The 16575-nt window shown below is 51.4% G+C and overlaps 1 protein-coding gene across 5 annotated transcripts in view; it reads right to left on the bottom strand.

Annotated features, from left to right (window-relative positions):
• The window catches only part of TSPAN14 (tetraspanin 14), a 55475-nt gene that overhangs the window by 14685 nt on the left and 24215 nt on the right, over positions 1–16575 (bottom strand). For all 5 annotated transcript variants that reach the window (XM_077895210.1, XM_077895208.1, XM_077895211.1 and 2 more), the window contains one exon: positions 11904–12001. In XM_077895210.1, the coding sequence (XP_077751336.1) occupies positions 11904–11984 (81 nt within the window). In that variant the 5' untranslated portion in view covers positions 11985–12001. The remainder of the gene's footprint in view (positions 1–11903; positions 12002–16575) is intronic.

Raw genomic sequence — 16575 nt, 5'->3', positions numbered from 1 at the left:
TCTCTCCCAGACGTGCTGCCGAGTCTCATTCCCTCCAAATGCATTCAGAGCAAACGGGGCCAAGTGAAAGCTCCGCCTGGCCCCAATGCACAGCCAGGCCCTCTACAGAGGCATCAGGAGCAGGACAGGAAGCTGTCCTGGAGGTTGTCGCGCCCTATGCCTCATCCAGTGTCCCCAGCAGCACTGCAGCCCCTGCCTAACCGAGTTCTATGACAGCCTGCCTACCATGGAGGGTGGGGAGAGACTCCTGCTCCTCAGAGACCCCTGGCTGAGTCATGGCCAACTCCCTCTGCTGCAGCACCAATTTCCTTCTCTTGCAATGATTGGGGACTAAGAAAGGGGGTCATGTTTTTTTTCCATTCTGATTTAAAGGAATAGCTAACGTTAACTTGCACCAGAATGACAGGAACCAGCAGGGTGGGGGGAATCACATGGCACATCGTGGGTTCAGGATCTTTGGGGACCGATTTTAGAGATGAGCCTGAGGAAGGACCAGACAGGGGAAGTGGTGTGTCTGGGAGCTCACCGAACAGCCCCGTGCATGAGCCAGGCCAGGACCCTTGCCAGGCTTCACCCAGCTTCCAATGGGGCCTCTTCCCTGATCTCTCCGGGGCAGATGGTCCAGGGCTGGGCTATTGTCCCTGGCTGCCAACCATCTGGGAGCGACAGTTCAGCTGGGTGCTTTCCAGCCTCAGACTAACCTTCTTTGTCTCTCTTTCATGACCTGATTAAATCCCCTCCCAAAAGATGGGGCCTAACTCCCACTAAGGGCAAAGGGAGGCCGGCCTTGGACCATCAGGTGGTCACAACGGCAAGCAGTACTGCTCTTTCCTGGGTGCTGAGCAGTGCATTAAACACTTCATACACTTAAAAGACCCCTTTCACACCCCATCACACTGCTACTATTACCCTCTTTTTCAAACAGGAAAGCTCAGATGTAGAAGCATTTGGTTATTTGCCCAAAGTCACACAGCCAGACTGAATGAAAACCAAACCTGGGGGGCACCGGGGTGGCTCAGTCAGTTAAGCGTCTGCCTTTGGCTCAAGTCATGATCCCAGGGTCCTAGGATCAAGCCCCTCATCAGGCTCCTGAGGGGAGCTCAGTAGGGTGCCTGCTTCTGCTCTCCCTCTGCCTGCTGCTCCCCCTGCTTGTGCTCTAACAAATAAATAATCTTAAAAAAATAAAAAATAAAAACAACCCTGGGTGTCTCTGACCGTCCTGAAAGTACATTATCCCAACACCCACAGGGCAGCCTGAGACCTCCTGCACAAAAAGCAGGCCCAGGGACCCCACGGCATGGGAGTTCTGCAGAAGGGGCTTTTGGGCTGTGCAACTCTGAAGCCAAAGGACCCATATCCTCAGGTGGTGAGATCATTCTGTGGCCAGGAAGCAGGGCCTCTGAGTGTCACTGTCCAGATTACTGACCTCTCCACCCTAGGCAAAGCCCCCCTGTGGAAGTGAGGATACTCTTCTGGCATTCTGGGCTGGAAGCTGCATGGAATCCACTCACCATGTGAGCAAGCCTGTGACACTTCACCCAAATAGGGTCAAAGAACAACAACTGAAGTGTAGATCCATTCTGATTTACCTGGCCAGTCCTTGCTGGACGGGAGGGGGGGTCCAACACCTGCAGCTCAAAAGCAGCCCCCATCACCCACGATTTAGTGGCCTGGGCCTCTTGTATGATTGCATTTCGGCGTCTATAAAGGTACTTCAGCAATTCTTGCAGGCCTCAGAGGCCTTTCTGCAGTGAGCTCAAGGCAAATCAGCAGTGGCAATGCGACCCTCTCAGGGTCTGCCCCATTGGCCTCTGGTTCTTGCAAGCCCCCTGGCTGTCAGAGGTTGACATTCACAGAGCTGCTTATGGGAGTCCCAGAGTAAAAAACAGGAGGGATGCCTGGGTCCCCTGGCTCAGCAGTTGAGCGTCTGCCTTCGGCTCAGGACGTGACCCCAGTCTGAGGATCGAGTCCTGCGTTGGGCTCCCTGTAAGGAGCCTGCTTCTCCCTCTGCCTGTGTCTCTGCCTCTCTCTGTGTGTCTCATGAATCAATCAGTCAATCAATCAATCTTAAAAAAAAAAAAAAAAAAAAAAAGCTAGAAGGAAACCCAAGAGTAAGCCAAAACTCAAGGCCAGAGCAGTGCTGAACAAACAGCACAAGTCAGCTGGTCCTGGTTCCAGTCTCTACTCTGTAACTTCCTGGTGACTGGACTTGGTACTAAGTCCAGGAACTCCTCTGTGCCTGTGATTTCCTCTGCAAAATGGCCTTTCCTGGGTCATAGGAGAGCTGTAAGGATTGAAGGAAGTATCACAAGTGACTTGCTTACCCCAGGGCATGGAGTCAGTCCAAGGGAGCTCTGACCTCCTGCACGGGAGGGGCACAGAGCAGAGACATCGAGGGGCCTTCCAGATGCCACCAATATTTGCTGGCCTAAAGACTCTCCGCGTCACCCACCCCCAATAACTCCGAGCTCCAGTCTTCGTCCTAAGACAAAGTCCTCCTTTCCAGGGGCATCTGTTTCATTAGATCTCAGAGACAACAGTGAAATAGAGTTTAGGGAAACAGAGCCTCTGAAAGGGTTTTTGAGCAAGGTAAGAAAGAATGATGGAAAGAAAGTAGGACAGAGTGGAAGCAGCTAGAACACAATGTCAGCTCTGTTTCTAATTCACCCTGTGGCTTTGAGCAAAACATCCCTCTCTTGGAGCTCAGTTTGCCAATCTGCAAAACTGAGCAGCTGGGAGGCCAATAACCTCCAACGGTCTATACACCTCCCACTGCCTAAGCTCTGCCATCTAAATCATTAGGCAGGTGGAAATCCCATGGTCCTGGCACTCTCCGGGATAGGAAATCCTGACTCTAGACCTGGTTAGTTCAAAAAACACCAAAGATGCCTGTGGCCACTTAAAACACCAACAATTCAAATTATTGGCCAGAAAGGACACCAGTGGGCACAGACTGTAACCCAACCTGACCCTGGGCTGAGAATGAGTCTCAAGATATACCTGTCGGGGTTAGGAAGCCTCATCCCTCAAGACTGTAGCCACTCTGAACCCCGTACAGTTCAGGGAATACCACTGTCATATAGTCCCACATTCAAAGAGTCTAAACTAAGCCACTTCTCAGTGGGAGTCTGGAAGGTCTGGGAGCCAGAAGGGACACTGCAGCCCAGCTTCCTCATTACAGAGGGAACCAGGGCCCAGGGCAGGATGGTGCCTTGCACAGGGTCACACAGCTATCACACACCAGCTTTTCCTCCTGCCGGAAGGGTGGTTCTGAAAATAAGCAGCATGTGTGCCCTTTCCAACACAACCAACAAACATGCTAGGGGCCCCAGTGAGGAGGGGTAAGGACTACCCAGAGTACTCTGGGGCAGTTTCCACAGATGTCTCTGCATTTCCAGATAACAGAGAACCCACCCCCACCAAGCCCCGCCCAGGAATAACTGTGCCGAGACCTCCCAAAGGAAGGAAGGAGGAAAGGCAGAGTCATCCAAGGAAGGTTATAGGCAGCTCTCCAGGCCATGGAGAGAAGAAGCCCCAAACCAGCCTCGGCCCCACCTTCACCCCAGTCTCTACCACTGCTGGCACAGTTCAGTGAGGACAGTGCAGAGAAGACCAAAATACTAGGCCAGAAGCTGGTATTTCTGTAACGGGCCAGATAGTAAATATTTTCAGCTTTGTGCTGGATAATCTCTGTGTCGACCACTCAATACCGCTTTTATAGCAGGAAAGCAGCCATAGGTAATAAGTAAACAGGCAAGGCTGTGTTCCAATAAAGTTGTAGGTACATAAACCGGCAGAGCACCAGGCCTGCAGGCCACAGTCAGCCAAGTCCTGTGCTGAACTATCACACTGCAACCATCTGGACCTCGAGACAAAAGACAGGATTTCCTTCAGCTTGGCACACGAACCCCGGGGCACCCCTATAATTCAAGTCTCCAACCTAAACTGTCTTTATAGTACCTAAACAGGTCGTAATAAATAGTCTAAAACTGTAAAAATTCCAAATAATACATTTCCACGATGTGGTATTTTACAGCAGTGAGAATCAATGATCCACTACATACAACAGCATGAATGAATCGCATACACAATAGTTAACAACAACAACAACAAAAAATGCCAGAGTCAGAAGACTATTAAGGGAGTGTTACGGACGAGATGTTGTGTTCCTCAAAATCCGTATGTTGATGCCCTAAGTCTCTTAACATGGTGTTTGGAGGTGGGCTTCTGGGAGGTAATAGGGTTAGATGAGGTCATGAGAGAGGAGCCTCCAATATTTGTATCCTTATTAAGAGGAAGAGAGACCGGGACGCCTGGGTAGCTCAGTGGTTGAGCATCTGCCTTAGGCTCCGGTCGTGATCCCAGGTCAGGGGATTGAGTCCCACATTGGGCTCCCTGCAGAGAGCCTGCTTCTCCCTCTTTCTGTGTCTACCTCTCTCAGTGTCTCTCATGAACAAATAAATGAGTAAATCTTTAAAAAAAAAAAAAAGAGGGAGAGAGACCAGAGCTCTCTCTGCCATGTTAGGACACAGCAAGAAGGCATCCATCTGCAAGCCAGGGAGAGAGCCTCACCAGAACCCAAGCATGCCAGCACCCCGAGCCCAGACTTCTTGCCTCCAGAAATGTGAGAGATTAAACCTCTGTCCTTTAAGTCAACAAGTCGATGGTATTTTGGGATGGCACCCTGAGCTGACCAAAACAGGAGGAATGCTTCAGTGAAAAAACTACATCTAGTATCTAATCAAAAGTCACTAGACAGGGGCGCCTGGCTGGCTCAGTATCTGAAGAGAGTGGGACTCTTGATCTCAGGGCTGTGAGTTCAAGTCCCACGTTGGGCATAGAGCCTACTTAAGATACAAAAAAAAAAAAAAATTACTAGATAATCAAGGAGGGAAATAAACATGATCTATAACAAGGAGAAATATTCAGTAACTAGAAAAGGATACAATCAGGACAGAGAAGGTGTAATTAGCTAAGACATGAAAACAGATATTGCACATACCCTAGGGGATTATAAAGGGAAATACAAACATGAGGAAAGAAACAGAGAACAGAAAGTCCAAATGGACTTTAGAAAGTACAACACTGGAAATGAAGAATTCACTAGATGGGTGAATTAGACACTGTAGAAGAAAAGATGAGTCAACTTGAAGACAAAGCAATAGACACTATTTGAACTAAAGGGTAGGGTGTGGGAGGAATTAAACAGCCTCAGTGACCTATGAGACAACAGGAATCGGAGAAGAAAAAGGGGAAGAGGGTTATATTCGAAGAAATAATGGTCAAAGTAGTCCTAAAACTAATGAAAACTATAAACCCCAAAATCCCAAAAATGGGTATTATTCTATCAAATTACACCCCAATAGAGGGATTTTTTTTTTTAAGATATTATTTATTTGACATAGGGCAAGAGACCACAAGCAGGGAGACGGATAGAGGGAGGAGAAGCAGACTCCTTGCTGAGCTGGGAGCCCAACACGTGAGGCTCCATCCCAGGACCCTGGGATCATGACCTCAGTCAAAGGCAGACACTTAACCAACTGAGCCACCAGGTGCCCCAGAGGTGATAGTTTTAAAAGTATTTTTGGGAAAAAAAAAAAAAAGAGAGAGAGAGAGAAAGAAGAAGGTGGGAAGATGGGAACCAAGATGGGAACTGGGCATGCCCACACACAAGACCAATCAGTAGACTGCGCCATGCCAGCAGTCTACTAGGGGAGGATGCAGAGCTGTACACATTACCAGCTACCTGGCCTTGACACTACCCCATGAGCAGGTAATAGTCATACGTGCCCCGTGAACACCCCTTCCTCAGAAATCCCTGCTGGTGGTCCCAGCCTCCCACGTGCCCAAGTGAGATCAGGAGCTGAAGCCCCGCAGGGAGTAGCATTCACGGTGTTCTAGTGGAATCCCCGATTAAACAATCCTTGTCCTTGGCCAGTGAAAATGTGGAAAAATACACATACACACCCAGGAGATAAGTCGGTCTACTTCGTATAAATTGGGGCAGCCCTTCTAGAAAAGTAACTTTGACTATAAATATGTCAGCCAGGTCAAAACAACATACACACCCCTCCCTCCTGACCCATTTAGTCTCCTGGAAATCTGTCCTAGCAAATCATTTCCCTCCTTTGCCCAGAGGGAGGAATCTGTACCACACCAAACTAATCACTGCATCCTTATCTAGGATAGTAAAAAAAAAAAAAAAACTGGAAACAACCAAAATGTCCAATATGGGAATTTCCAAAAATACAATCAAGAACACTATGTGGCAACCTAAGATTGTTCTGTGCTAGGGGATGCTGACCCACGACTGCAAGGGGCACTCGCTGACCTGGGGGTCAGGCCTTGGGGTGTGGTGTTACCCGGACAGAGTCCAGCTCAACTAAAGGCAATTCTCCATCAGTCCAAGTGATCCAGAGACAGGAGCTCACCGCGGGATGTAGGGAGGCCCCTATCAAAGGAGCACAGTAAAGGCCTAGGAGCAGTAGACCCTCTGCCCACAGAGATGCTGGGAGCAGGGGGAGGGAGCGGACTGTCCACTCCTGCACCAGACCCGCTCTGCCTCTCGTGTCCCGGCTTGCCTGGGACAGTCCTGGGATACACCTGTCGTTCTGGCTGAATTCTTAATAACCTCTCTTTTACTCTTAAGGTCTCTGGACTTGGACCATCAACTCCAGGTTCACCCTACTCATGGGAGGCCTTTGTGGCTTTGAAGGAAGGGACCTGAAGCCTCGCTGGTCACAGAGTACAAACACCCACGGCTCTCGGGTCACCACCAGGAAACAGGCTGCCTGTTGGGCTCCAAAGCGAATTCCCGTACACTCCACAAGCAGGGAGCTGGGCTGGGCTCAGACCTGCCTGAGTCTCCGCAAAGGCCAGTGGCAGGGGCCTCTCCTGTCTGTGAAACACAGGCCCATTGTCTGTGCCACAACAGGCCTTGGTTCTTCACTTTTAATCCATCTCTGAAACAGCTCCAGGCAAGGGCTTTATCTGAACCTCTGCAGATTAAACTCAATGCTGGTGGCGGGAGGCAATCCCGGAGTTGCAGACATGAGTTGCAGACATCATCTGAATCATCCCCTGCAGAGGATTTACTCAGCGAAACCAAGAGAGCTCACATTCTTGGTGGAACCAGGTGGGGTGAGAATGAAAAGGGCCACACACAGCTCTTCCTCCAGGGTCTACCTCCCTGGGCGGCCCCTCTTCTGCAAGTCAAAGGAGATGGTTTTTTCTTCTTAAGCTGGGGGTAAAGTATACACAATATACAGTTTAGACGTCTTAACCATTGGTGAGAGCATAGCTCAGTGGCGCTCAGGACAGTCACGGCGCGGTGCACCACTGCCACCATCTTGCAAACCTGGCACTCTGTACCCACTCAACACTAACGTACCCCTGTCCCCTGCGCTGGCCTCTGGCAACCAGCCTTGTACATTCTAGCTCTATGAATCGGACTCCTCTAGGTGCTGCATATAAGTGGAACCACACTGCATTGGTCCTTTTGGGATGACGGGCTTGTTTCACTTGGCATGATAGCATCAGAGTTCACCCATGTCGCAGCATGCGTCACAATTTCCTTCCTTTATAAGGCTGAAAAATATTCCACTGCATGTACAGAGTACATTTTGTTTATCTACTCATCTCTGGGTAGACACTGCGGTTACCTCTATCTTTTGGCTGCTGTGAATAATGCTGCTGTGAGCATAGGTGTGCCAACATCTCCCTGACACCCGGCTTTTTAATTCTTTTGGGTCTATGCCCAGCGTGGAATTGCTGGATCATATGGTAATTCTTTTTTTTTTTTTTTTTTTTTTTTTTTACATTTTGAGGAACATCCACACTGTTTTCCAGAGTGGTTGCTCCATTTTACATTCTCCCCAACAGTGCACGCAAGTTCCAATTTCTCCACATCCTTGTCAACACCTGTTACTTTGGGGGGGGTGTGTGTGTGTGTGTGTGTGTGCGCGCTTTAATAATAGCCACCCTAATGGGTGCAAAATAGTATCTTCTTGCAGTTTTGATTTGCATTTTTTAAAGATTTATGTATTTATTTGAGAGAGAGAGAGAGAGAGAGAAAATATAAGCAGGGAGGAGAGGCAGACAGAGAGAGAGAGAGAGAGAAGCAGGCTCCCTGCTGAGCAGGAAGCTTGAGGTGGGGCTTCCCCCCAGGACCCCAGATTACAACCTGAGCCAAAAGCAGCCACTTAACTGACTGAGCCACCAGGACCCCTTGATTTGCATTTTCTTAAGTCAAAGTCATTTTGCACTCGAAACAGGTCTAATATAACCAAAGAATAACAATAATTAAAGAAAAAAGGCAGAGGGACACCAGGCTGGCTCAGTCAGTGGAGCACACAACTCTTGATTTTGAGGTCATGAGTTCAAGCCCCACATTGGGCGTGGAGCCATCATACACACACGTACATACGTACATAGAGAAATACATTAAAAAAAAGTAGGGGATCCCTGGGTGGTTCAGCGGTTTAGCACCTGCCTTCGGCCCAGGGCTTGATCCTAGAGACCTGGGATCAAATCCCACATCAGACTCCCTGAATGGAGCCTGCTTCTCCCTCTGCCTGTGTCTCTGCCTCTCTCTCTGTCTCTCATGAATAAATATATAAATAAATAAATCTTAAAAAAAAAAGTAGAACATGCCAGTGCTCCCACAATGCCATGTTGTCTAGAAGCACTGTTTCCCTGACAGTCCGGCGGACAGCCACATCCCCGTTTGTCACCCCAAAAGAGTATTAACAGTCCCTTGGAAAAAAATCTCAGCCCTGAACTGAAGGGAGAGAGCTTTAGAAACCCTGTTAGAGTGTACAGGTGTTGGCTATAAAGCATGCCAGTGTGCAAATAATTCTGAATGAGGCAGAGGCTCAATAAAACCTCATGTTTGTTGTAGCTCCAGCACTGGTCAGAGAAACGGCGGGCTGCCTTCTGTATATCAGAACCTGCCTACTGAGCCCAGGTCTGCCAGCAAGGCTGCAACCCTGTCCCTCTGCTCACTGTTAATTTGTCAAAACAGAACAAATACAGAAACTCTCTGTGCAACACAATTACCTCTGTCCTGCTTCAAACCAACGGGCGGAGGAGATATAAAATTAAACAGGACTGGCTCTGAGTTGTTAAGTGTTGATACAAGGTGATGGGAACATGGGGGTTTGTTTGATTTTGGTATTTCTTCCATTTCAAAAAGAAAACTTCTCTGATGACATAAGGCAGGCATGTGATCGTGTACGTTTCAGCAAACCCTGGGAGGCAGGCGGCAGGCCTGTGACACCGACATTTCACAATGAAAACACGAACACTACGCAGGATCACTCAGTGTGGGTGCGAGGCCAGACCAGCCCCTGCGTGAGGGCCTCCCACGGCACCCAACATGCGCTTTCTGGAGGGCTCAGCACCCCACGTCTCGGGCCTCCCCCCACACTGAGCTCCTGTGCAGATGAAAGCAAGTTGCTACCAGGGACCCAGCAGGGAGGCGTCTGGGCCATCCTCCCAACCAAGCTCTCTCCTGCCTCGTTTTCCTGACTGCTCCTTCTTGTCCCTTCGCACACTACTTGGGCCCCAGTGCACACTAACTGAGAAACGGACCCTGACCACATGCACTGTCGGTCCTGTGGAAGGCCGAGAACACAGCAGAACCCTTCAATCAAGCAGCCTTGCTGTGATTCCAGATGCAGGACCTCCACTCTGCCAATTGGGCTGCCCAGGTGTCATTAGTGGGCAAGTTGGTAAAGCTTCCCAAGAGCAAAGAATCTGTTCTTTAAAAAAAAAAAAAAAAATTATTTATTTATTCATGAGAGACAGAGAGAGAGAGAGGCAGAGACAGGCAGAGAAAGAAGCAGGCTCCCTGCGGGGGACTCAATCCCGGGGCCCGGGAATCACACCCTGAGCCAAAGGCAGAAGCTCAACCACTGAGCCACCCAGGCATCCTGCAAAGAATCTGTTCTGCAAAGAATGTGAAGAAACGGAGATTAGCAGGGCCCTGCCCCAACAACGGGAAGTTTTGCTCTCTCTGCAAAATTCGGGACGATCTTCAGAGGACAAGGCACAAGACCAAGCAGGCACAGCCTGGGGGTGGGAGGGAACAACAGGACTGCCGGGTGTACCAGTGTCCAAAGTGTCAGACCGCCTGCCTAGGCCAGGGGACCCTCCACCAGACACCTGGCCAGTGGGCGGGGCCTCCAGGTGCGCCAGGGAGGGAACATGGCAGTCCGGAAGCCCTTCACTGCGGGGATGAGGCAAGCACAGGCCTCCCATTAAGAGAAGCCCGTGGAAACCACATCGAACGCCCTGTATTAATCTTGTTTCAAGGGAAATGATGAAGTTGCTGGTGACAGCTTGTTCAGGGACAGAAAAAGATGAGGGGTGAAAGGCCAAGCCACTGAATCCCACCTTGTTTCTCTAGGACAGAAAGCCCCCAAAACTTTGAGATAAATCATTAGGAGATGATGCTGTGAATAATCAATGGTGAAAGCTGAGAAGCCCCCGTAAGTCTGCTTTGTTTGCAAGAGTTCTGGCCCAAACAGGCCGCGCCAACAGCCACAGTAGAAGCACAATGTGGCGTCACGGCCACTCGTCCTGTCCCTCCTTCTCCATATGCACCCCCGCCCCCCAGAAGGTGACAAGCAATGCTTGCTGAAGATGCGCGATCACGTCCCCTCAGCCACCTGCACAGACTCCGCGTCTGCTTCTTCCGGGACGGATCACACTGGTGACACACACAGGCTGCGATACCTCCCCCGGTGCCCTGACCATCTCCGGCCAGTGCCCGGGTTTTCTGCTCTTCTTTAAGGCAGGGGTCCTTGGAAGAACTGTCCTGAGTCACAGTCTCCACTGGCTCGCATCCCATTGGCTCCTCAGCCAGCTCCAGGGGGTCTCCACCCCCCGGAGCACACGGCAGCCCCGGCCAGGGTCACCAACAACCTCCACTGTGTCAATGTCCATGCCGATTTTCCATCCTCATCCTGTGTCATTCCCACCCCCCACCCCCAATGGCACAGCTGACTGGTCCTCTCTACTTGAAAGGCTTCTCCGGCACCAAGTCTCCCGGCCTTCCCTCGGCCCACCTGCTCACAGCCAACTCTGGAGTGCACTTTCCTCTTTGGGGTCACCTCTAGCACCCCAGGGCTCCAGAGTCACACCTCTCCCCTTCTCAGTCTATAAGCCCCCTTCACGTCTCTGTTGTCACTTGTGTCCCCTCCCCCTGTACTCCCCGTGCTCCAGCCCCATGGCCTTCTCTTGGCCCCTTGCACATGCCTAGTGCATTCCGGCCTTTGCAAATGCTGCCCTTCCAGCCCGCAGCTTTCTTCCCAGACCCCCCACCCGCTGCCTCTTCACTGATATTCTGGTCTTGCCTGCCGTAAGTCACCTCCCTGGAATGTCCTGCCCCGGACTCCCCAGCCAAGGAGCTTCTCCCTCCCTGCTCTGCTGCTCATCAGTAGGCTAATGCCATTACTGATTAAACACAAGCACCGTAAGAAACAGGGCTTTACTGCCCTTGTCCACTCTTACCTCTCAGAGCCTAGAACAGGGCCTGGCCCCCAGTCAAAGGTGCACGAGGCACCCTGCTGCCGATGTCTCGTTGGGAGCACTCCCAGGGCAGGGAAGGGGGAAAACAGACATGCACGTGGGCCAGAGCTCCAAGTGTTCCTGAATTTCCAAGTCTGGGGCGGGGGCCCGTTAACCCGGCTTTCGGTCACCCCGGCCTTCCTGTCAAAGTACTTACCAGTCTACTTTATAACTAACCTGCCGCTGGTTCTGCCAGGGCAGGGCTCGTTAACCTTGCCTACCTTCTCCTCCAGAGCCTTGCAGGGGGCCTGGCACATCAACTGTACAGAAAGAATCACGATCTACTGAATAAAGGATGAAGCGAGGGAGCGAGGCCGCTCTCAGTGACTCACCCAGAAGACAATGTTGTAGCTGAAAAGGAGGTACTTGTACCAGCAGCTGACCTCGGCATTAGAGTATCTATAATAGTGCATCTTCTGAGAAGCGGGATCTGTGGACAGACATGGGAGTGATGAGAAACTCAGTTACATAACATCTCCTACCAAACCCACTCCCCAAGAAAAAGCAAAGATGAAGTTCACACACAGACTCCAGAAATCTCCAAAGTGTTTCTGTGTTCCTGCACGAGTCTAGGCATAGCTTTACTACCAGTGCCAGCGACAGACTAGGCAAAAATCATGTTAAGTCAACTCTCCAAAAACAGACCAAAAAAAAGAGAATTTTGAAAGAATGGAGGATGCCAATTTTTCTTTTTTTTTTAAAGATTTTATTTGAGAGAGAGAAAGAGCAAGCGAGAGAGAGAGAGAGCATGCAAGAGGAGCGGGGTGGGGGGTAACGGGAGAGGGAGAAGCAGGCTCCCTGCTGAACAAGGAGCCCCACGCGGGGCTTGATCCCAAGACCCCGGGATCATGACCTGAGCTGAAGGCAGGTGCTTCACCGACTGAGCCACCCAAGAGCCCTGAAGATGCCAATTTTCAAAGTGTCTCCTAGATACCAGGCCTTCCCAGACATTTATCTCATCACCTCTCCATTGGGTGTTGACTTCTCAACTTTTCAGTTAAGGAAAGAGGAGTTAGGAAGGAAGGTCATGGGATTTGCCCAAAGCTAAGACAAAGAAAAAAAAAAAAAATACTCGACGAGGCCCAGGATTTGAACCAAGGACAGGGGGTTCCACAGTCTACATCCCCTCCACCCAACCACTACCTAGGGTAGGACAGCCAGGGGTAGGGCGAGCCAATGGAGAAATGGAGACTTGACCACTGAGAGGCACTTTGGGAAGAAGAGATGAAAAGCAGGCATGACCTAACCCAGGCCAGGGAAGAAAAGTCAGAAATAAGGCCCCATCCCATTATTTGTTCAGCTAACATGTTCTCAGACAACCTCCCAAGCTCTGTCCTCACAGAACGACGAAGGTGATGTGGCCCCAGGAGCCCACAGCAGCCAGCATACACCCCATTCCTCCCTCCCGTCCCTCCCCTGCCTAACTCCCCCCCACCACCAGGTTCGGCCTCCTGAGGCTGTGAGTAAAGCTCAGACCACAGAACATTCTGAGGGCTGCACAGAGTGGGCGGGACGGGGAGGGGCATTTTTGCTTTAAATCTGTGTTCATTGTCCAAAGCCCCTCAGAGAATCCTACAGAAAGGAGGGTGCCCTCCAAAGGGAATTCTGAGGACCTGACCCACCTTGACTACTTTCCATTCTGAACCCAATAGCAAACAACCCAGGTGGGCCCTAACTCCTCCACCCCCCAAACCCACTGCCAAAGCAGTGGCTCAGTGGTGGGAAGGAGGGGGTGGCCTCACGCTGACCCATGGATGGGGGGTGGGCAGGACCTAGGGCGCACAGGGGAATGTTCACCACCCGCCACCCTCAGTTCACCTCCCGCTTCCCGGGGGTGAGGAGAGGGGCAGATCCGACCAGGGCCTGGGAGTGACCTCCGTGGCCTGGCTGGAACATTCCATCAACACAGTGATGACAAGCAGGGCCAGGAAAACCACATCCCTCTGGAAATGGGTGCTGTGACCACTCAACCCTCCGGGTGCAGCACCAACGGGCACAGCAGGCCATGACACCACCACCCAGCTCACCTCCTCCCTTGGGGGGGGCGCGGGAGGGTCTGGCCCCTGTGGTCTCAAAATCCAACTAGGAAGGGGACAGCAACCCAGCTACCACCCACCTCCCCACCCCCCGCCCCACCGTCAGCACAGCACTTGCTCAAAGGTCCCCTCCAGGAAGGGAGCAGGAGGACAAGCCCAGGTACCGAAGAACACCATGGGTCACAGGCCACACAGGAGGCCTCAAAGCAGCCTGGGCCATGCTGGGCGGCTGAAGGGCCCCACTCCTTCCTGGGGCCACACCAACTGCCCCGGGCCGTTCCTGCCCTCTGGAGGCCCCAGCATCCTCACCTAGAACTGACCCTAGCGTCGCTGGTGTTGAGGCCCAGCTGGCAGCATCAAAGGACTTACTCCAGACACACCTCGGGGCTCCACCCTCTGCAGGTTCTGCGGACAAGGTGCGGGGTGGGACCCAGAATCCACATTTTTGACAAATTCCCCGGCGATTCTGACACACAATCACGCCTAACATACCAGGCATTAGCCTGGGGCTTCTGCACAGGTAGAAGGCCCTGCTTGTGCGGCCAGCACACGGGCCAGGCCTGCGGGCGAGACGGCTCTCAGGAGGAAGCCAACCACGTTTCACACATTACAAAAACCCCAGAACGCTGGGTTTTTCTCCAACTACAGAGGCCTGTCTTCGTGCATATAGACAAACACTTCTTTTAAACCTAAAACCCAGGGATCCCTGGGTGGCGCAGCGGTTTGGCGCCTGCCTTTGGCCCAGGGCGTGATCCTGGAGACCCGGGATCGAATCCCACATCGGGCTCCCGGTGCATGGAGCCTGGTTCTCCCTCTGCCTGTGTCTCTGCCTCTCTCTCTCTCTCTCTCTGTGACTATCACAAATAAATAAATTTAAAAAAACAAAAAAAAAAAACCAAAAAAAACCACTAAAACCCAGGTCAGTTTATCCCACAGAACAGTCTGCTTGGCCAGAAATGGCCTAGAAGGAAACACAATGCTCTAAATGGTGGAAACCCTATTAGGGGCAAAACAGGCTGCTCCTTGGAATCATCCAGCACGACTCTTCACGGTCCCTAGAGAGGCCCAGGTGGGTGGCCGTACCCCCATGGAACTGGCCCCCCGACACGGGGGAGAGCTGCTCAGGCGCAGGCCTGCAGGTCAGGAGTCGAGGGAGGGCGCCCTGGACAGCTTCAGGCCACCGTGGTGAGGCTCTGGCTCTCAGGGCCCTGAAGCACTACACACAGCCCGACTCCCCCAGGAGACCCACTGATCAGCGCCCGTCTGTCTGTCTGTCTTCCGCAGCATTGGCACCCTCACCCCTGCCCCGGCTTGGGGCCTGTGGGAAAGGACCACCCTGAGGTGATACGGGAACTCTCCCCGTAGAGACCCCTGTTCTCCAGCTCTGGCCTATTAACGGTGGAGAACACAGGCCGCAGGGACTTCATGGCCTGCAGGCTCTGGAGAGGGATCTCTCCTCCCTCACCATAGGTTTCACCCTCTTTCATGTGGTCCCGAAGGCCTCACCCCACAGACACACACAACTGCCCACGAAAATCTCTGCTTTCATAGACGTCGGGCTCCAAACCCACACCCAGAGAATCTCAACAACTGGGACATAAACTCCCAGCCCTTATTTCCTGGAAACTGAGCCATCTGGAACAATGCTAGCCAGGTCCACACCGGGAAGGACTAGAAACACCCGCATCATCCATGTACCACACTCTGACGCATCCCCTAAACACCTGCCAGGCCCATCCCAGAGCATTCACACCGGGCATCACACCATTTCTGTTGAACCAAGATAATTCTAGGAGGCCTGGGGGTGGGGATGTCCCAATGACACTATTTCCCCACCCAACTCACAAATGAGGAAACCGGGGAGGGGAAGCAGTTCAGTCTTTCTTCACCCACTTTTTTAGTCCTCCCCATGGGACGATAAGGCGCTGAACTAACCACGAGGTGGGGAGAGTCACCCCACTTCCCTGCCCCCACGGAACCTAGGGAGCAGGAAGGAAAAAGCTGCCTCGGGCTCTTGCACGGCTCTCTACTCTGCTGGCCAGGGGGTGGAGAAGCAGATCCTAAACTGCAATGTCACCAAAAGATCCTGTCTCCATAGGGGCACATCCCAGAGTATAAACTGAAGGAGGCAAGGGGAAGGTCTGTTTAAACCCCAGGCTGCGCCACATCCTCCCACACAGGGCCCTTTGGGTGGAGCCTCAGTTGGAGAAGGCCAGTGCTGAGCTCTAGAGGTCTGGCTCAGCAGCTTCACCGCCTCAATGAAGGAAAAAGAACGCACAGGTACACCTGAGGTGCCAACCTGAGAGTTACCCACAAAGAACCCCAAGGTGGACAAACGCACTGGGGCGGCAACTAGAACCCAGATCTGACTCAACATTCAGCAGAAATGACTCCAAAGTGACTGTGTCCCTGACAGCTCACCGTATCTCCTAAACCAAGTTACATCAGAGGAAAGCAGAACTTAGATCCCCAGCAACAAATTCAATTCAAACCAAGGCCATTTAGGGGCACCTGCTGGCTCAGTCAGTAGAGCATACAACTTTTGATCTTGGGGTTGTAGGTTTGAGCTCCATGCTGGGTGTAGAAATTATTAAAAATACCATCTTTTAAAAAACAAACAAACAAAAGAAACAATCAAGGCCATTAACCTTAAAATACACACACACACGCAAAGAATCTTATTTTAGCAAAATAACAAAATATCCTAAAAGATGGATCAACTTTTCACAAATACTAATTATCACTGCAACAGAGAAGACTCTCCAAAAGCTATTCTGTAGCTTTTGTATTATGTAGAAATACACAGAAAACCACCATCAGAAAAATTTAATTCCAAGCCCTCAAACTGTCTCCGTTCCAGAACTTATTAAAACAGAATAAAGCGTTTACATGGCAAATAGGAGGCATGTTGTTTGTCAAAACATCAACTTCTCGAAACAAGGGGGAAGGTTAGAATCCTTTAACAGTG

This window comes from Canis aureus, chromosome 4, assembly GCF_053574225.1.
Source record: "Canis aureus isolate CA01 chromosome 4, VMU_Caureus_v.1.0, whole genome shotgun sequence".
Classification (NCBI taxonomy): Eukaryota; Metazoa; Chordata; class Mammalia; order Carnivora; family Canidae; genus Canis; species Canis aureus.
This window is presented reverse-complemented; position numbering and strand designations above follow the sequence as displayed.